General features: G+C 36.6%; 1 protein-coding gene across 1 annotated transcript; it reads right to left on the reverse strand.

The window, feature by feature from the left end:
• Positions 1-3,043: 3,043 nt before the first annotated feature.
• On the reverse strand, positions 3,044-11,330 carry LOC121410627 (D(2) dopamine receptor-like). The gene is made up of 2 exons (XM_041602844.1): positions 11,137-11,330; positions 3,044-4,712 (listed from the first exon to the last, which is right to left on the reverse strand). Exons 1-2 carry the CDS (start codon positions 11,195-11,197, stop codon positions 3,262-3,264), a joined length of 1,512 nt encoding a protein of 503 aa, XP_041458778.1. The 5' UTR covers positions 11,198-11,330; the 3' UTR covers positions 3,044-3,261.
• Between the last annotated feature and the right edge of the window lie 10,791 nt (positions 11,331-22,121).

A 22,121-nucleotide genomic window follows, 5' to 3' on the forward strand; every position in this document is an offset into this window, starting at 1 on the left:
GTCAGAGGTCACATGGTAAGGTCAAAGGTCATTTTCAGGTCAATGTTACAGCTAATGTAATTTCACATTGTAGTTTGCAACATAATTATGATCATAATAATAAACATTTCATTACCTTTTAACAGATATTTTTTTTGGGGGGAGGCAATAAGTATACTTAAATACGCCCCTCCTCTATTTTGTAATTCGATGTACCCCCAAATATCGACTTACAATACCTATCGACGAGTGCGATACTTTTTATCAATGCATGATATTGGTTCGTTATCGGGGTTTGGGGTGACTTTGGGATCAACGATTGATTATATAATATAAATATGGGCCAACGCACATAACCAGAGAATGTATTGCATGAAGAAGAATCAAGTTAATGTATACCGATATCGCATTGCCAATCCTGTCCAACAGGGGTAAGAAAATTGGCATCTTTGAATTTTCTTGATAAACACTTTTTTCCTATTTTTTACCTAGATAATGGAAATTTTATATGAATGCAATACAATCTTTAAGATTGTGATAGTTGAAACTGAGGGCAACAGCCTATTCGGACATTCCGAGATATATAGTTTCGGGAAGATTTATGCCAAAATCATGTTTATTATTTATTTTTGTTTTTATTTATTTGTTTACCACTCGTGGGATGGAACACCCTATCAGCAAATGCTGTTTTTCGTAGGGGTCCATGCACGCAAAAATCGAAAGGTACAATATACAATCAAACATGCATATGACAAAAGCACAAAAACGTATGACATAAATCATAAGAACATACAATATTGGCGAAAGAAACAAAAAACAATATGATAAAAGCAAAATATATTTAAAAGCAATAGGGGGACTAAAAGAAAAACTCGATAGTTGACATGTCCATGTCGAAAGGACACAGATGCCCCCGCTTAACGCGATCAGAAATTCATCCAATATGGTTGAACTTATTATCGTGCAGAAACCAATATGCATATAATGAACAAATTTAGACCTTTGAACCAACTCGCAAATATAATGAGCTGTGACCTTTGACCTGCGGACTCCGAATTCAAACTTAGCCTGTATTTTGGAGTCATCTACCTACACACCAAAAAAATTAAATCCATTAATTTGTTTGTTTTTTTTGCGCGGAAACCAAGTGGGGATGGACGGACGGAAGGAAGGAAAGACAGACAGGGGCGACGCTTAATGTCCCCTCCGGACTTCGTCTGCGGGGGCATAAAAATGTATTACATTTTTATGCCCCCGCAGACGAAGTCCGGAGGGGACATTAAGCGTCGCCCCTGTCTGTCCTTGAGTTCAGTTATCTTGAAGTTATTTTCCTATTGTTTACTAAACAATAGGAAAATAACTTCAAGATAACTGAACTCAAGCAGGGGCTAAGGGATTGAATGAGGAAGGAAATGATGCAGGCGTTGCTAACACCAATCATCAGGATGAGGGGATGAGCATGTTTTTAAGATGTGTTTTAAAGGAATATAAAGTGATAAAAAGGGGAATTTTCTTTTCAGTAGAGTTCCATATTTGGGCACCTCGGTAGACAAAGCATCTTTTACCATAATTAGTCTTTGGATGCGTTAACCTTAATTGGCCTTTGTTTTTCCAGATTTGGTATTATAGGGTGTATTACAAATGGAAAATGTATTGCAAATGTAAATCAGGAGCAAGTTTGTAGACGACACGAAACATAGAAAGAGCCAACTGTTTTGATATACGGTCTTCAAGATTATCAAATTTATTATACAATACTTTGGTGGGATACATAATTATGGTCAACTTTAAGGATTGACCGAAGGGACCTATCTTGCCAAATTTGCAGTTGTTTAGAATTGTTTTTACACGTACTACCCAAACGTACTACCCAAACCGTATACAGTAATCAAATCGAGACTGGATGATACTTTTATAATATAAGAGAGCAGTTTTTTTATCAATGTGACGAATTCTTCTAAGGAGATATAATGCTTTTAATAACTTTCTTAAGTAGAGACTGGACATGATCATTCCAGAGTAGAGACTCGTCAATATATATGCCTAAATGTTTACAAACATGAACTCTTTTTATTTCACAGTCATCAATACATACTTTGCATCTATTAAGTTCTGTTTCGTTTTTCTTTAGCCTCTGGGTTGAACCAATAAACATCGTTTCACAATTAGTTGTGTTAATGATTAATTTGTTATCTTTCAGCCAAGATGAAATAATTGATAAATCTTCATTCAGCTTATTATTTATGACTTCGGGATTTTTTGAAGAATAAAATATGCATGTATTGTCCGCGTAGAGAGACACTTTACAGTGTAATTTATCAGGTAGGTCATTTATATATAATGAGAATAATACGGGCCCTAACAATGAGCCTTGTGGCACACCGCAGTTAACCTGCCTTGTAAGAAATACCTAAACGAATTGAACAGTTCAATTGTGATTAGCAGCAATGAATGTACAATGTTTCTTTTGCAAATGTTGTAATCATGCCTTTATTGAATTCAAGATAAAGATCAAGTTAACATATAACCCAGTCCATCATGTACATGGTTCTATTCAGAATGCGTGACAAGTCATATCACAAACGTTCACTACGCTAAAAAAAAATTGTATTATAAATAATCATAATTACACAGAAACATTCAAATGCAATAACAAGTGGAACGCATATCTGGCAGTCTCGCTTTATTGACCCTAAGTGACCTCTGACCTTGGTCATGTGACCTGAAACTCAAGCAGGATGTTCAGTGATACTTGGTAACCCTTATGTGAAGTTATGTCCATGTTTCATTAACTAGGTCCATATAATTATTTTCTAAGTTATAATGATGACATTTCAAAAACTTAACCTTGTAAAAGATTTCGATATTGATTCCCCCAACATGATCTAAGTTCATTGACCTTAAATGACCTTTGACCTTAATCATATGAACTGAAACGCAGGCAAGATGTTTAGTAATACTTCATTACCCTTATTTCAAGTTTCATGAACTAGGTCCATATATAGTACGTTCTAAGTTATGATGACATTTCAAAAACTTAACATTGGTTAAGATTTCAATATTGACGACGCCGCCGTCGGTAAAGCGGCACCTATAGTCTCGCTCTGCTATGTAGGCGAGACAAAAATTGCAATTTATTTAATGAAGCCAAGTACGGTTGTGCGTATCTTGAATAAATTGTACATATTTCAAATAAATATTAACGAAAATATATGCTTCATGACAACGTTCATGACAACATACAGCCATGCCATCTTGACTTTTTCTTGATCTATTTGGTTATCAATTAATCACTAGGCGTTTCATCCTTTCAAATGTAGCCTTGCATTCTCTGCGAAATCTTACGTTCACAAAGCTGTAGACGATTGGATTAATGAAATGATTCACATTCAGGGCAAGGGTTAGCAAATAAACGACGGTGAAACCAGCTTCTGATTTGGTAAGCAGGGCCATTATAACTGTTGCTGGTAAGCACTGAAATACCAGTAGCGGGACCCAGGTAACGAAATAGATGACAGTTACAAGAAATATCATCTTGGAGATGTTGTTTCCTTTCATTCGCTTTCGATGCTCATTTATGGACGCAAGAACTGAGCCCTGGAGATGACGACAAGAGTTCTTCGATCGATGACTGGATGAACGATAGATAATACTTATCTCATGTGGAGGTACTTGTTGGTCGCTGTAATTATTCTTACATCTTTGTAAATCATTGTCGATATTTCGATCACTCGACAAGCCGAACGGATGAGGGAGGGTGCCATCAGTACTGTATTTTGATTGGTTAGTAGAAGTCGATGCGTTAGCATTTATCTCACCTGATGATGTCCTAGCGGTACCTGATGATGTCCTAGCGGTACCTGATGATGTCCCAGCGGTACCTGATGTCCCAGGTTCATGAAGATCAGTGGCATTCTCTGGCTTCCAAGCCTCGCGAGTTCCTAAAGAGTCTACTTTCTTAATACCTTTGAAAGTGTTTAGTTTACTCAGAAGGCCACGTTTGTGCGGGGCATGCACTTTCTTCCCGCAAATGTCTCTCATATTCGAAACATTAGGCCTATTTCGGAGGGACCACTTTTTAAGACTTAATGCTTTATTCCGTAAAGTTTTGTATATTTTAATGTAGATGAGAATGATCAAAAAGAGAGACACACAGTACAATCCAAGTATCAAAAAGCTATAATTATGAATGATGTTCACATATGAAGCATGTATACTACACATCGAAACAGGGCCAGCACGTCTTATGCCAGCTGAGAACAGTGCCACTGAACCTACAGCTGCTGCCAACAGTAAACACCCAACAGCCATCTTCAGCGCACGACTTGGTGTCACAATTTTCTTCTTTAACAAAGGACGACAGACAGCAAAGTAGCGATCAATGCTAATACATAGAGTTAGAAACATAGACAAAAACGTTCCGATGAGGGAAAAGTAGTGCGTGATTTTACATAGACCCGAATTGGTGTAACTACGGTTGTACGACGCAAAGATCTTCAAAGGCATCGCAACGCACACAGATAGATCCGCTATACCTAGAGACAGGATAAACACGTCGGTACTGGTTCGGATGCGTTTACGAACGTAAACGAGGATGATGAGGATGTTGCCTAGAATCCCAGCCACCATGATCAAAGATCGAAAGGCAATGCCCAATTCCACAAAGGTTTCCATGTTTTTACTCATGCAGAGCTTACCGAAAAAAGATCCGGCGATGTTATAGGGTTGAATTCCTATGAATAAAGAGAAGAAAAATTGAGAACCATTTACATGTTTTAGGAGAAAGCTTCTTTGGATATCGGTAGAAATATCTGTATTGCGGAATTATCACAAAGTATCGTTTCATCTAATACCTAAAATAATCTACGGCAGTCGTGAATACCCATGCAGAAGAGTAGAGGTAGATAGCTGCACACTAAAAAAAAAGGCGAACATTCTAAAACTTCTTCCTAACGAAAAGCAACTCCAGGCGACCCTATGCATGCCATGAGCGATTGGCGAAGTTTCTAAACATTTAATCGCACGTTTTGCAATTTTTGAGCATTTGCGTCCTTGCACAACCTCCGCAAATCGCTCGTGAGCCCCGTGAAAACAATGTGTGAAGGCGCAGTCAAACATTGCTCTGCGTCCACCGCTGCGTCCAAAAAAGTCAAGTTGGCCTACCAATCTATTATTATCATTATTTCAAAAATAAATATAAATCATATCTTGTCAACTCCCCTTCCATTCACGAGTGGATACCATATGCGCGACCATGGGGTCTCGAAAAGCACCCTAAACACATAATTTCCATATTCTGAAAATGCACCCCTTACTATTGGCTCGTGAAACCCTACCCTTAACAAGTATTGGAATGTTTTATTGTTACGGGTCCGTCGGTCGTCGGCTTAACCTACACCTCGCGCAAATCGGACTCTAAACGCGAAGTGTTGGGGCAAAAAGGACATCCTTTATAAAACATTTTAATTTTGTTTTATCATCCCCGCAAATTCGACCCTAAACAAGTAATTTTCCTAGCGAAATAGATACCCTTTTTCATTATTTTTGTGTTTTTGACACCCTTATCACGTTACGTACGTACGTACGTAACGTGCCCTATCGTGAAAAAGCATGGTATCCACTCGTCAATGTAAGTGCCCCCCACCCCGGGACTTCGATAGACCTATTCTTCCTTTGCCAATCACCACATCCACTGCATGTTGGTTCTACCCCCCCCCCCCCCCGAAGTCATGATATTGACTTTTCTTGGATTTATTGTTTTCTTTTTATTGTTCATATGTATATTGCATGAATTCTTGTTCATTTTTCAATGGATGCGAATGAAATGAATTTGAACTTGAAATTGACAATATCCCAAAGAAACAAGATGGTAGGGTTAGGGAAAGGCAGAATGGGTGGCTAGGGGCTTGCGTAGATGGACGCAATCATCTGCAGCATCATGTATATACAATTATTGCAAAACACATCAAAAGGAAACAATATGATTTAAGAGATTTGATTAAATCTTCTAATAACTGTATTTATCAGTTTTACGTATTTCTTATTTGGTGTCAAGCAGCAGTGGGAAATAATCTTTTGAAAAGTCACTCTCACGTGACTGTATCCTGTTCATGATTACAAAAAGTGCTCGGAATATTTTTCTTTAAGGTCGGAATATCAAAAAAATTTAGCTCGCGCCTCTTGCTCACTTTATCTGATTGTTGAAATAATTGTGTATCGTCTTTATGGACTACTACAAACAGTCCTTAACAAGTCATGCTTTGATCAGATACATACGCATCTTGTTCAGGGTCACAAACAGCGCCCAGAATGTTCAATTTTCAGGAAAAAATACATGAAACTTAACAAAAAAATGAACTCGCGCTTCGCGCTCGCACTATTTAGATAGGACTCATGAGATTATTGTGTGTGTTGTTTTATAGGAATATAGCTAAGATGTGACTTTTACGATTACCCCTTCAAAAAAACGAACAAAATGATCAACTTTGAGCGGCCGATCGGGGAAAATATACATGGCTGAAACTTTTTTTTCGCCCCCCCCCCCTATTGACGAAAGCTAGATCCGCCCCTGACTTTTGGCCTACTTCAGCACCCCAGCCAAAAATCGTTTCCCAGTACCCTGGTGGGGGAGGGGTCACGAGGCAGGCGAACGATATTTAATGATGCGTATGTCAAATCCAAAGTTTTGTTTTTGGCCAAATAAGGCTCTATACTGCATTTAAAAAAAACGACAATTGGTCTCAACATTCGCAAATCTTTTGATAGACCCTTAAATCAAGCCAAATTTATCTTTTTTGGGGGGAGAGGGGTTCAGGTCAGTGGCGGACCGTGACCCGATGAGACAAAGCATTGGAGCTAGGGCACTGTATTGTTAGTGAACAATGCTGTGCCCGGCTGTGCCCCTCCAATGCTTTGTCTCCTCCGGGTCACGGTCCGTCACTGGGTCAGTTTATTGCCTTATAACCTCAGATTCATTCATCTGTCGTGAAAAACTTGTTGACAAATTACAAAGATTTGTTTGTAATTTCTTTTTCTGCAAGTGACACGTATGCCATTTAAAACATGGCATCGTATCCTAAAGTTTTTCGGTCATAATTAATCATGATTTTATACATAAAACGCCTGAAACATCTCGTGCTATGAATTGGGATAGGGCCTCCCAAATCTGTTTCCTGTTTTAAGATAATTGAGAACTTTCTATACTTAAAATTTTGACAAATAATAAACTTTGCTCTCAAAAGTTGGTAAATAACGAGGATTTCTTTCTAAAAACATTGGATTGAATTTAACTGATAGAGTACAAATTATTAATAATCTGTTTTGGCACAAGAAAAGTGCCAAAAACTGCAATCGACTTGACTGAATTACGAAATATTTTATTTTTCCATATTGATATAGCAGCCTCGTTCAGAAGGTTGTTTTGGTCGGAGGGTCGTAGGAAGCCCGGTCAAGGCACAGGCGGGGGAAGAAAAAAGGAAAGAGAGGGGGAAAACGAAGAGGAAGACGATTGAATAAAACTTTAACAAAGGGAAGACTTGGAAAATAAAAAGAATCTTTCATGTCACTATATACAATTTCAGAAAGAAGAGGATCCAGGGTATTTGAATTCCAGTTCATCGTGATTTAGTCATGAACCAGAATAGCCCTGTGGTTAAGTCGCTGCCCGGAAAGCAGTAGATGGCAGCCGGGCACAGAGTCGAATCCCACTGTTTCCAATTTCTTCTGACTTATGATTTTCATTACAGATCGAGCATGCGATCTTAAACACATAGCAGTAATGCCAAAAATTTGTTTACAAATTATAATTTCCTCTAATCAAAGCCTCTTAATGTACTATCTATTGTCCAAGGTGGACTGCATTTGCATATTAATGAGTCAGAAAGAAAAGGACCGAGGGTATTTGAATTCCAGTTTATCGTGATTTAGCCGTGAACCAGAATAGCCTGGTGGTTAAGTCGCTGCCCGGAAAGCAGTAGACATGGCAGGTTCGAATCCCACTGGTTCCAAATTTTCTGACTTATGATTTTCATAGCAATATTTGTATTTTAATGTTGTGTAGTGCTTGAGCACTTCACATAGGCCTATACCTATACAATAAAAAGTATAACTCCCTGTGTGAATGTGCCTGGGTGCACCTCAATGCACCTATCAAAATCCAAGAAGAATGTATACAGCCAGGTGGGTGATTCATAAAGCTGATCGTAAGTTAAGAGCGACTTTTAGAACGACTGGTGATCCTTTCTTACGTGCTAAATAATCACCAACATATATTGGTGAACATCATTTCCCACAAGAAAGGATCACCAGTCGTTCTTAAAGTCGCTCTTAACTTACGAACATGACTTAACAGTGTGAATTACCCTCAGTCCATGAATAGGCATTGTTGCTGCTATGCCATGTTAACTTCATTCCTCAGTGCACCTCCAATAGACCAGTTCGGAGTTTCCTCATGGGCACTTTTGGTCAAATGACATTTCATTATTTCATTACGATAGGCAGAGTTCAAAACAAGATTATTATGTAAGCATGCCTTACCTAGCAGGATGCAGACATTGCATAGACTAGGTGACTATATAGAATAGCACACCAATGAGCGCTCCATGAAGGTATTTGTTGCATTTCTACATGTACTTTGAATGCATCAGCATGTCGTTATAACAATGTACTTATGGCCAACTGTGAAATACCAGTCACTAGTGGGGACGGATTATTGTTTTTTTGTGGATCTATAATGAAGACACAATTCAAAAGAATATATGAATAATCAAGGCATCAAACTTGGTGCTTATCTCATTATCACCATGCCCCTTTAGTGCAAATTACCTTCTTTTGATCATATGCAGAATGAAACTCCGAACTGGCTTATAGGCATAAAAGCTTTTATAATAGGATTATAATATGTTCATTATAGTGTGCACCCAAGTACATTCACACAGGGAGTTATACGTTGTTTATGTTAAGTGCTCAAGCACTACCATCTACATGCTTCTAATAATGTGATGTTATTGAAACTAACACACATGGTTAAGAACTTCGACAATTTTTTTTGAAAAATTGCAAATTGCCAACTTGGATGAAAAATAGTGATCTTCAACTTCCCAATGTGTTGCCAATCTAAGGATTTTGAAGATTACCCTCATTTATAAAATTCCTGACATTAGAAACATAATGTCATTTATCATTATTTTGAATAAGTTAAATTGAACGTAGTGTTAATACGATGCAATTCAACGAGAGTCAGATTTAATCGACCTACCCTAAGCCTAGATCTATATCAACCGAACTTCGACAAAAGTTTAAAAATTGCCCGTTAAAATCCCACGGCGTGGCTCACTACCGGATATACAGCGTTCTCGCCGGGAGCAGGCCGGGGGGGGGGGTACTCACGAAATAAGGCATACGGGGATGTGCCGCTGGAATGGGTCGCTTTTTTGGAAGAAATCCCTTAACATGGGATATAGTTTTATGCTGGAAAATCCCTAAACATGACCTCAATTTTAATAGACACTGGCCTTAAACATGGGTCCATATTCTCCACCAATTTTGGGTGATAACCTCTTTTTTTTCTTTTTTTTTTGCTTGTCGAATTTTAATAAATCCCTTATAATGGGTACCTTTTACCTTTTGGGCAAAACTTACCCGTAAATATGGGTATGGGTTTTGAAGCAGCGGCCCGGGGAATGCCAACAATTACGATATACTCGCAACACTCTACACATGGCCAACCATGATACAGCTACAACTAAAACACGTAATTCAATCTATCATTCCTATACAAAACGACATTTAGCTAATCAATATAAACTCGAACGCATCATCAACATCAGGGAAGACATGCTATACTTCCGAAAAAGGTTCCGTAAACGCCTCTCTCTGTGGAGTTCGTCAATAAATAATCGTGCCGTGGGCTCGCGATGCATTTGCATCGCCGGTTTGCTCAACATATTATTCATAATAACAAGGAGCAAAAATCAATTACACCATGGATGTTGAGAAACAATACCGACGTTACCCAACAGTAATTGGTCAAATTGCGAAATTTCATGTTTCAACGCAACATTGACCAAGAAAGTACACCCAATTCTTAGAGTGAACCCACGTCTAAACGAGGCTAATGAATTATTTAATAATGATAATAATCCGCTTATATGCTATACGTCTCTAATGGCGCTTATTTATTATCCCGGTATCGGATCCTGACTTACATAATGCACTACCCACTCACTTGGGAACATTCCAACAAGCGTTATTTTTTAAGAATACTAGAGATACGAATCTTGCAGTCGAGCCATGTCGACTTATGAACATTTTGCATGTCATCATGGTGAGATGCGTGGTGTCTTCATACAAATTCAAAACTCTGTGAAACTAAGTCCCCAAACGCACACTTTCGGCATATCCGGTGGGATTGGGGCTAACGAAAGTGGGGTTCCCGTTTTCGCGACTCGACGCCGACGCTACCCTCCCTTTTGGTACAAGCCGATTCTTGCCAGCTATACCCGTTTACCTCACGCGGATCTAGTGTGGTATAGTGATAATAGGGAGTTCCGTTCCATAACTTACGACTGATTCAAGAACATAGAAAATCTATTGTCAAATGCTCATCATGGCAATGAACAACCAAAGAAGTCTTGAAAGAAAACAGGTGAATCAAAACAGCAGTTTCATCCTGGACTTTGGAAAAACGGCATAATTATTTGTAATTTTTCGTCATTTCAGACCTTCGAGTGGTTCATTGCCATGTTTGACGGGCAGTTTTAATACATTAACTGAGTTTTTGAATCCGTCTTGCGTAACGAAAACTCCCTATCTTGCCAATGACAGAATATGTGAATGTAATAATACCCCAGGCCAATACCTTCTCATGTAGTATTACCAGGAGACTTATTTCCACTAGTCCACAACACCACTACAAAATAAATAAGATGACATTGACATACTGAATATTAAAAAGGCATTAGTCGAATAAGACCAAAATTATGATAATACAATCCATCAGACTGCAACCTAAAACTATTTTTATTTGAAAGAGATAAAAGAAAGTGGATTTTAAAGATTAACATTACAATTTGATTAATATAATGTATATGCTTAATAAATCCCTATCAACTTAATGACAGAATAAAGAAGGGAACGAATTCAATGTGTAAAACTTACGATTTTTCTTTGAAGAAACTCGTTTGACGGAATGATTTCTCGCTATATGATGATTGATCATGCTCCAGTTAGCTGAATGACATCTAAGAGCAACTCCTCAATGTAATATTGAACAAAGATAGACATGCTATGACACTATATTCCTTGCGTTTTGACCAATAAAAGAAGCCCTGTGTGAATGCGTGTTCGTTGCTATAGACAACTGCATAATCATCAAGATTATCATTATTAGAGAGGGGGAGAGAGACGGGGAAAGAAAGATTAAAGAAGGCGGATTCAACAGTTTCCATACTCTTACAGAAAAAAATTATACACACATCTATGGAAGAAGCGTGGCAGAGGACAGTCGACCAAAATTTGTCATTCAAAAAGAATATACAAAAAAATGAAATGAAGGACGAAATGGCAAAAATGCAGTATTATAGACAAATGATTCTTGATAAAACAGAAAAAGTAAGTTGAAGGAAGTGGTTCTATGAGTTTTAAAAGTAAGTTCACACTAGCCAATATCACGGAATGTGTTCAGTAAAGCAGTCCGATGATAAAGTCTGAGTCTGTGCCTGTGCAAAACTTGTCTGTTATCAAACATACATAATTGTTATCCCATCATAGAAAATCAATGAAAAGACTTATGATTAATCGTTGGGGCAACTTGGGCCTAACGTCTTAAAAAGTGTAAGAGTTTTGGATTTGGAGAAGGATAAGTTTCTATGATTTATTTGATTGAAGGAAAACCTATCACAGAAAAGGCACTTACTGTATCATAGAGTTAAAAAAAGAACAAACAATGAGAATGTGTAAAACATTCTAAAGGTACATGCACTTGATTTGGATAAAGCAGAAACAAAATCTAGCAGATCCGTTGGAAGGAATATGGGGTACGGTGTGATTCTGCAACAGATATCCATTTCAGTTTAACAATTCATTTTGTCCAGGAAATACAGGAATGCTCAAAGTATAAGTGAAGCCACAGGAAATCTTATTTTAAAAAAGATCATGAGAAGCATGGGCGGAAATCCCAGGGGGACCGGGGGACACGACCCCCCCCCCCACACACACACACTTTTTGGAAAGGGGGACACAATATCATAATTATGTCCCTCCCCTAATATTTATGGTCTCATGTGGTGGAAACAAATACAGCATCCGAAATCGCAAAAACGTAGTTAACAGAAGCGGATCTAGAGGGGGGTGGGGGGTTGCAACCCCCCCAAAAAAAAAAAAAAAAAAAAAAAAATCCGGGGACCATTTTTTAAATCTTATCTTTTTTTTAAACTTGTAATTTTATTTTATTCTATTTCTATGTATTTATTTCATTTATTATTATTTTTTTGGGGGGGTTGGGCGAACAAATGTCTTTGTATCTGTGTTGTTAACTGGCCTTACATTGCAGGAAAATGCAACTTAATTTTACAAATTTTCATGGGGGTTAATTTGGCAACGACCTTTATACCATAAATAGTGGTGTTTTAGATGCAAGAAAACGCCATTTTCACACACAGATTTTCAAAAATTTTCCCTACTGTTGGAGGGGGGACACCCCCGCCCACACACTCCCCCTCGCTCGCTCCGCTCGCTTGGACTCGGTTGCTACGCTCCCTCGCATACCACCCCAACCCCCTCCCCTTTATAAAAAGCTGGATCCGCCCCTGGTTAAAGTGCTTAAATTTGCCAAATTTTGCATTCTAAAAATTTCTCGCGTGGTCGCTCCCTCTCCCGTGCTCCATTCAATCCTACAAGATTGTGGCCATGAAAAATCACTACGTTTAGGGTATTGCAAAGGTTAAATTTTATTTATGAATTGTATGATACCAATAATCTTTAAAATAAATTTGACCACAAACCAATCAAAACATCCTTCGAATAAACTGGTCTGATTGTGTGGGAGGGACGGGGCACATCAATTTGCCGTTATTATCGTTTGCAATATCATGGACCTATCACAAATGACACCCAATATTTGGTAAAATGGGAACATGCATGTTTGTTGGGTAAAGAGATACCAAATATTTTGTAAATTTTACGAAATGTTGCGTTAAAATTTTACCTTAAAACATGCATTTTTCCCAATATTAGGGAAAAAAATACCCAGCAAACATGCATGTTCCATTTTTACCAAATATGGGGTAAATTTTTACCTTCTGTTTTTAGAGTGGACTTTACGGCAAGGGTCTCTCTTTCTCTCTATGCTTACTTGCTGCATTTCTCTATAAATTATGTAGCGAGTGAGCAAGCCTTGAAAACTATGGGGCCGTTTCATAAAACTGATCGTAGTTTAAGTGCGACTTTAAGAACGACTGGTGATCCTTTCTTACGCGCTAAACCGTCGCCTGTGGCTGAGGGGGGGGGGGGGGTATGTGCCCATCTCAGATGCTAAAAGACTTTGAAGTTTTAGAATAGAATTCTTGGCATTTGGTGAATACTTCAAGGTGAATTCTACAAAGATGTAAAGATATTTGCACTGTAAAAAAATACTCATTTTGGATCAAAATATAAAGGCTACTGTGCCTTGATTGCTAACTTACAGGTAGTCGTCAGATTATGGCTCAACAAACTTTACATTATTTTGATCCGCTTCCATTTCTGAGGTTGCTCAGATAGATCCATTGTTGAAAATGGTCAAACGTGCAGAAGCGGCGAAGTGTATTTTCGTTGTTTTGGGGGGAGGCAAGGCAAAAAAAGGGCACTTTTATGTCAAAATTGTCATTTTGGTGCAAACGGATATTTTCACTATGAGAAAATCATCTGCATGAAGTAGTTTTTTTTTTTATTAATCAAGTTGAGCAAAGCCTTTTTTAAAAGTGATTTTTGATTGATAAAATAAATATTTAGGCATTATGCTAAAATTTCGCTTTTTAATCAGTAATTATGGCGCTAATTACTATTAAACGGGCATCCTTGCGAGATGATGCGAGTGCGAATCGCAAGCTCAAACTTTCGGACATTTTCATTTGATAGGAATTTAATAAGACATGAAAATTAAACATTCAAGCAGTTTTTGTTATCATGAAAAAGTTGTGTATCTAACTAAAGTATTGACGCGAGCGATTGTGGCTGAATAATTAATTAACATATCTCACTCACCCATCGAATAGTTCAAGCGCGAAGCGTAAGCTGAAAATTTGTGATATTCCAACCTGAAAAATTGACATTCTAAGTACTTTTTAAACAAGAATAAATGAGTACCTTAGTTATCAAACAATAATTGATGCGAGCGCAAAACGTGGGCATAATATTTGAAATATTCTAACCTGAAAACTGGACATTCTAAGCATTTTTGTAACCAAGGACAGAATGAATACCTTACTAAACAATAATTGATGTGAGCGCGAAGCGCGAGCCAAAAATACTGTGATTTTCCAACCTAAAATAATTATGTTGTACCTCATTAAGGGTCTTTTATTCTGAAAAATGGTACATTTCATTTTGGAATAAGGGGGCATTTTTTCCTACGAGGATTTTTTGGGGACAAGCGCTTCCTGCCTTCCCCGATTCCCGCCGTCCCTGCAAAACTATTTCAACTTTTAAGATCACAATCAATCCATATTAACAGTAAGTAATTATAAACAGGGCAGATAATTAGCAGCATGTCCCTTAATATGGACAAATACAGGGTTGCCACAGTGTATGACTTTGTGTAAATTGTGTTCATCATGTGATCACAGTGTAGGACTTCAGATCACATAGTTAACCACATAATTACCCACATAGTTGGCATTCTGAACTCAAAGTGGCACACATATAATACCACGGTGTGGTATGTGTAAACCAATATGTGTAAACCGTGTGTTCATAGTGTTGCCACAGTGTGTTCACATATTTGACCATTGTAATTGTGTGTAAACCATGTGGTCACCGTGTTGTCATAGATATTTACCCACATAGTTGGCATTCCAAACACAGAGGGGCACACACAATAATTATACCACAATTTCCACTCATTTTGTACAGTAATCAAAAGGAACTTAAATGTTAAAATATAATTTAAATTTGGGAAAACAATTAAACATGACAATAATAACAAATTGATTTCAAAATAGTTTAAAGTTTTTTAATGAAAAAAGAATATGATAGAAGTTATTAAAGTAGTAAAAAATAGATCACATTTTTAGGGGATAAAAATCATGTGCTAAATTCGTATGCGTTCCCAAAGTTGGTTTGTGTGAGTTGTCTGTCTTCGGTATCCCTGACTGTGTGTTAAAAGAAATTGATGATTTTTTATGACGAGGGAAGGACAAAATGAAAATAAACACTTAATATCTTGATTACTGTCCGGGGGTGGGGGGGGTAATGCTTAATATCAAACTTTTTGTTATGGTACAATTGGTAATGTGGAACAAAAGACTAATAATTGATGCTTAGGAAGTGAAGTGGAAAAACAACAATATGATTTTACTGCAATCCTTCGCCTGGTATTATTAATATAAAATTTACCCCCCAAAAAAAACCTCACCAGGAAATGCTAAACTATATGTAATTGGTCTGATATAATAATAATAATAATATAGGGTAATTATATCGCGCACATATTCACCTTGTTAGGTGGATATATTAATATAAAAGGATACAAATAATAAGAGAAATAATTTTTCCTAAAATAATTATGTTTAGTGAGAAGGAAGAAAGCCATTTTCATGAAGTGTTCCTCAAAACATTTTTGAATGATTACACCACATTGAATATGAAAAGGGAGCACTTACGGATACCTTTTTTCAGATGTATAGGACTGGACGAGGAATGATCAGTTATTAACGAGATATTTGCGCGCACTAGAATCAGGGGGAATTAAAAATACATACTTTAATAGATGGCTTAAAATGCTGAGAAAACGACTGCATGATCAACCAGTTAGATTGCACAATTTTAGCATTATCATCTAACTTGTCAGATTAAAAAAAAGTTTCATCGTTCTAGATTTAGTACTTTGTATAACAAATTGAGAGAAATTCAACTGAAAGCTTCTATATTGGCTTTTACCTTTTTTAGTCAATATGCAATTTTCTTTTTTTCTCTACTTTATAGTTATGTTTTTCCCTTCACACCTAGCGGCTTTACATTTTTAGTTACACCATAATTATGTATACATATATTTTTCATATACGTTCCCTTTGGATATATTTATATACATATATACTTATAGATATATATTTATATTCTTCTCTTAGATTGTTTAATGCTTTATCATATATATATATATATATATGTCTTTTGCACATTATCAGTAATCGTTCCGCATTCTTTCCCTTTTTTCCCCACTCTTATGCACCGGTTCCTTGTAACCTGTTTGACCCACCTCTCACTAATTCTCTTGTTATTCATCTCTTCATCATACCCTCTATCACTGTTTTGTTCCAGATCCTGTTTGATGTTGCCTGCCTCATCATCTTAATCCCTCTTAGCTCGAGGTCTTTCATTGGCCTTACCTACACCAGGGACGTGAGAGGGAGACTCCCTCTCACGTCCCTGCCTACACTCCCTTTGTTTCCCTACTCCTTTTCTTTCATCCCCTTCACTAACCTGATTGGTCATCTCCACTCACTAATGCCTTTTTGTCTCCTTGTTTATAGTGTTGCTGTTGCATGTCTGTGGTCTATATTCCACCTTATATGTTTGTCATTTTGCCTCCGACGAAGATTCTGCTAAAATCGAAAGCTTAGGCCCCTTTTGACTTTCTAATTTACTCCATTGGCTCTCTTTTTTTAGATAAGCAGTTTTCAGCAGCTTCTTTTTGCCATTGAAAGTTTTATCAAATCATCTTTGCGAATAATCACTTATACTGTTCTGTTTGATAGCGAGTGATGAATGTGCATTTTGTTTTATGAAGACATCCTTATAAGCATTTCCTTTTGGAATATGAATGAAAGGGTATGAGTTTTTAAATATTTAATTTATCGAGGGAGAGGAAGAAGTAAACCACCAAATCTTGAAGAATTACGAGAAAAGTTACTTTCAAGCAACGAATAAGAAAGAGACATTGCAATAGAACGAAAAACATCAACGCGACACTATAAAAAAATGGAACATTTCAAAGTATATACACCATAATAATGAGAAGGATGGGGAAAGGAGGGGACTCCTGGTTTGCCCATTTTATGTTCATCATGCCCTCTCTTTGTTTTTTTTATTGTTTCCTTTTTTTACTTTTAATGTTTATATTTTGTTTTAGTTCGTTCGGTTGGTTTTCCTTCTTTTATATCTTCCTTTTTTCTAAGTGTATGAGAGGTTATTTTTTCTTGCTTTCTGTAATTTGATAATAAACAAATGAAAATATTCATATACCCTGTCGTGAATGTCGAGGGAGGGGTCATATCCTGGCATCTTTGTGGAAGTGCAGAATAGATTTTACAAAAAATTGTATGATTCAAGTATACCAAGTATACGATGACCAATGAGTTTCTGATGACATTGATCAAATCAGTACCGTTAATGAAACACTTGCGCATGTTAGGACAACAATATTTCTTTACAATTTTTATCAATTTTTATAAAGATCTAAATCACATTAGGTCAGGTCCACCTCAGAAAAAAATGTTGATTGAACCAATAGAGAAAAGGCAGACAAGAACAGTGCTGAAAAATTATCAAAATCGGGTGTTAAATAATAAATTATGACGTTTTAAAGTTTCGCTTATTTTTCACAAAGTAGTGCACAATTATGCACAATATTATTTAATCACATGCTTTTTTTGTATTAAGAACTTTTTATTTGTCAACAAATTCAATTCATAAACAAAATGAAATACAGACATCAAATAAAATAGCATCTCTTTACAAAGTAATATATATATACATTAAGAACTCGTATATTTAACACTTTACATTTTCTCTCTTTTTTTCTTGAGTGCTACAATAAAATCTTATAAACTCAATGTACTAAAAAAAAATTATTGTGCCAAATATGCACAACATAAAAAGCGATTTCCAAATACATAAAACATGGCGGTCTCCTGCATTCATTTAAACTGTTATTTTCTTTCGATTGAATATTGCTTCTTGTCGATATTTATTTTTCATTGCTTTATTATGACTATTGCTTTATTACTTTGTGAAACTGAATTGTATCACCTTATTGTTATGTTGCATATATTATCTTGAATGCAGAAATAAATAAAATCAAATCAAATCAAAACTAAAAGTGAAGCCATTAACAATATTTCCATGCAAATGATAGAATCGATGATGTCCCTCACTCATTATTTCTTTTGTTTTTACTGTTTGAATTCTACAATATTTCAATTTTTTACAGATTTGACAATAAGGACCAACTTGACTGAACATAAATGTTAAATGGTAATTCGACATGTTCAGGGAGGAATAAAACTTTGTTTCAAAAGACAAGAAGGAGAAAATGAGAATATTTCATATAATAAAATACAAAATAAATAGTGAGTGAGTGCTGTCATCCGTTCCCTCATTTGCATCCCGACCAGGATATGCATAACTGTTTTGTGACATTAATCGAAACTTAAAAATGTTTTACATTCGATTTTAATGAAATTTTCAGTGTTATGCTTGTTGGATTTTTCTCTTTTCATCTAAATCAGCTTTTTTCTTTGGGTCAACCTGTCCTTTAATTAATACCACAGTCTAATAAATATCTAAAATACAAATATTGCTCAAAATGTTGAATGTTGCATCATCTCCGAATATAATCTTAAGGATTATTAAAAAATCTTTAATTTCTGCGATCGTTTCATTTTCACTTGCCTCATTGTGCTATTTTTACGTTTTTGGAAGTTTATAGTGTGGCCTGTGATGGACTATAATCGTTTCATAAGGCTTATTCATGATCTCATTTTTTTCCATTCTCATCTCACTTCTAACCATTGAGCAAATGAGTTTTTAATGAACAAATCTCGACTGTTTAATCCTTATTTGCTCCTTTAGCTAGTGGGTGTAGTGCTAAGGAAAGGTGCCCCAGATGTGGCCTAGGACATTCGGTAGAAAATTGCGAGCTGGAGCGACAACACTTCAAATGTGTAAATTGCAATGGTAACCATTCGGCTGCTTATAAAGGTTGTGAGGCCTCAAAAGAAGCACAAGAAGTGCAGCAAATTAAAATACAAAATCATATCTCATATGCACAAGCAGTGAGACTACGCTCTGAACAAAATGAGGAAATTAAGCAGGGAAAACATCTTGTAAACAAGGCAGAAATAATAAAAGTAACAAATCCAATCAATAAAGTAAACACTCAGAAAGGAAATGCAGATTCTGATCAAACCGAAATGGAAATCGTCTCGGATTCGCAATTTTCTACCAAAACAGAGGTGACAGGTAAAATGTCTGAGAATGTAGGACAAACGCATAGTAATTTCTTGAAAGGTGCTTCAGACATCACACTTATTTCTTTCATAATTAGACTAATCAGAATAGTAACAAAGCCTGACTGTAATCCATTTGATGAAATAACACATATTTTGAAAGATACTCTGGGTTTACATCCCTCAGACGTTGATTTACAGTCAATTCGCAGCCTATTCTACTAGTCTGATCACCCTCGTGGCATTCAGCATTCTCCAGTGGAATGCACAGGGTCTTGAAAGCCACGGGGATGAGTTAACTAGATTTTTGAATCAACAAAAAAGACCCTTAGAAATTATTTGTGTACAAGAAACTTGGTTAGAAGAGGGGAGAGTCATGCAGATACCAGACTATATATGTGAATATAGGAATAGAAAAGGAGGGTCCCGAGGGGGTTGCGCTATATACGTCCATTCTTCACTAAACTACAAAAGTGTTTTTAAACACGATGATCTGGAGATAATATCATTAGAAATTTTATTGGATGATGAGGTTTTAAATGTAGTTAATTTCTATAACCCCTGCAGCAAACTTAGCACAGACTCGCTGAATGAACTTTTCAAGAATGTGAGGGGAAAAAACTTTGTAATATTGGGAGACTTTAATGCTCATAATACATTATGGGGCAGTAAAAAAACAGATGCAAATGGTAAAGTAGTGGAAGATTTTGCAAACGAGAGAAATCTTGTTTTCTTAAATGATGGAAGTGCCACTAGAGTAGACTACCACACAGGTAATTTTTCTTGTTTGGATCTAACATTAGCCCCTCCCAGTACAGCGAACAAAGCAACGTGGCAGGTCCTGAATAATAGTTTTGGAAGTGACCATTATCCATTGTTAAGTGAGTTGAACATACTGAAAGGGAATGGTAAGCAAACAAAGATCGACCACTCCCATTCAATCAGTTCAATTTTATCCACAAAGAATGTAAATTGGGATGAATTTAGGCGGCAAACTGATGAGCAATGGAATACCTTAGAGAAAGAAGACAAGGTCATAGAGTTCGATACTTTCATGGAATCAATTAAGATTACCCTGGAAAATTTGAAAGGACATCGAGCTGCCAAGTATATCAAGAAAAACCCAGTACCATGGTGGAATAAAGATTGTTCCTCTAGAATAAAAGAGAGAAATAGAGCAAGGAGCAAATTGAAAAGTTATGTAATACCCCCTCCAGATTTATTGGAGGATTTTAAGAAGAAAAGATCTATTGCCCAGAAAACTTTAAGGCAAGCCAAAAGGGTTTACTGGGAAAAGTACTGTCAAGACATTGATCGTTTTACCCCTTTATCCGAGATCTGGAATATGATTAAAAGGATCAATAATGATGGTATTTCGCCCAGGAAAAACATTGTTCTCATGAGAGAGAATAGTTCCGTTGTTACTGGCAATGACGTTGCGGATACCTTCGCCAACCACTTTAAAAACATAAACGATAGTTTTAAGGGCAAAGTTTTTACCCCTGAACAAATAGATATTGTTAGAAAATGTGAGGATATCATATCATCTTTTGGTGATGCTAAGGAATGTTGTGTCCTTAATGAACCCTTTACCATGTACGAATTGAGTATATCTTTTAAAAAATGTAAAGAGTCTTCTCCAGGTAAAGATGGCGTTGGGTATGAAGTATATAAAAATCTCTCACACAAAGGGAAAGGTATAATGTTAGCTATAATCAATAACATATGGGAAACAGGAATTGTTCCCCTCCAGTGTAAGCATTGCGTCATAGTCCCAATATTGAAACCACATAAGGAAGCTACAGACATTTCTTCCTACAGGCCTATCGCTCTTAATGACTGTTTCATTAAAATAATTGAGAAAATCATCAAAGAAAGAATGGTATGGTTTACGGAAAAGCATAGTTTATTGCCATCTTGCCACAGTGCTTTTAGAAAGGCAAGAAGCACTAAGGACAATATAACTCAACTTGAAAATGACATTCAAAAAAGTATTGGGAATAAAGAACATACCCTGGCCGTTTTCTTTGACATGGAGAAGGCTTATGATAGACTATGGAAGGAAGGCTTGATATATAAACTTAATGAACTTGGTTTCCAAGGCAACATAGTTAAGTTCTTATGGAACTATTTAAGCGGGCGCTCTTTCCAGGTCCGGGCAAATAAGTACCTTTCAGGTATACAGGACATAGATGAAGGGCTACCGCAGGGTAGTTCCCTAAGTCCCGTCCTTTTCAATTTAATGTTGTCGGACATACCAATGGATGAATCTGTCAGTATTTCTATATACGCAGACGACTGTGTTATATGGAAAAGTGGAAAAAACATTGATTTTCTAAAAAGAAAAGTACAAACCTATGTGAATATCCTAAATGAGTGGTTCAACAGATGGGGTTTTACCCTTTCTAAAGAAAAATCTGTTACTTTGCTTTTTAGTAACACTAACAAATGTGTACAGATTGATTTAGATGAGGTCCCCTTACCACAAAAGGACGAACATTCATTTTTAGGAGTATTACTGGATAGAAAGTTAACATGGAGACCACATATAAATATGATTGTAACAAGAGCAAAAAAGAAAATAAATATAATGAAAAGACTAGTGGGAACAAAGTGGGGAAGTAGTTATAAAAGCCTTTTGAATTTTTATAAAGTGGTCATCAGGCCATTGTTGGATTATGCAGCAGAAGCATATGATTCAGCTCATGATCATGTGAAGAA

This window comes from Lytechinus variegatus, chromosome 3, assembly GCF_018143015.1.
Source record: "Lytechinus variegatus isolate NC3 chromosome 3, Lvar_3.0, whole genome shotgun sequence".
Lineage (NCBI taxonomy): Eukaryota > Metazoa > Echinodermata > Echinoidea > Temnopleuroida > Toxopneustidae > Lytechinus > Lytechinus variegatus.

What these genes read in the sequence shown, in the direction of transcription:
- LOC121410627 (XM_041602844.1), bottom strand. Translation starts at nt 11,197, where the DNA reads ATGATCAATCATCATATAGCGAGAAATCATTCCGTCAAACGAGTTTCT. An exon ending in AGTTTCTTCAAAGAAAAATC is followed by an intron (nt 4,713 to 11,136) that starts GTAAGTTTTACA and finishes CTTTATTCATAG; the next exon opens with GAATTCAACCCTATAACATC.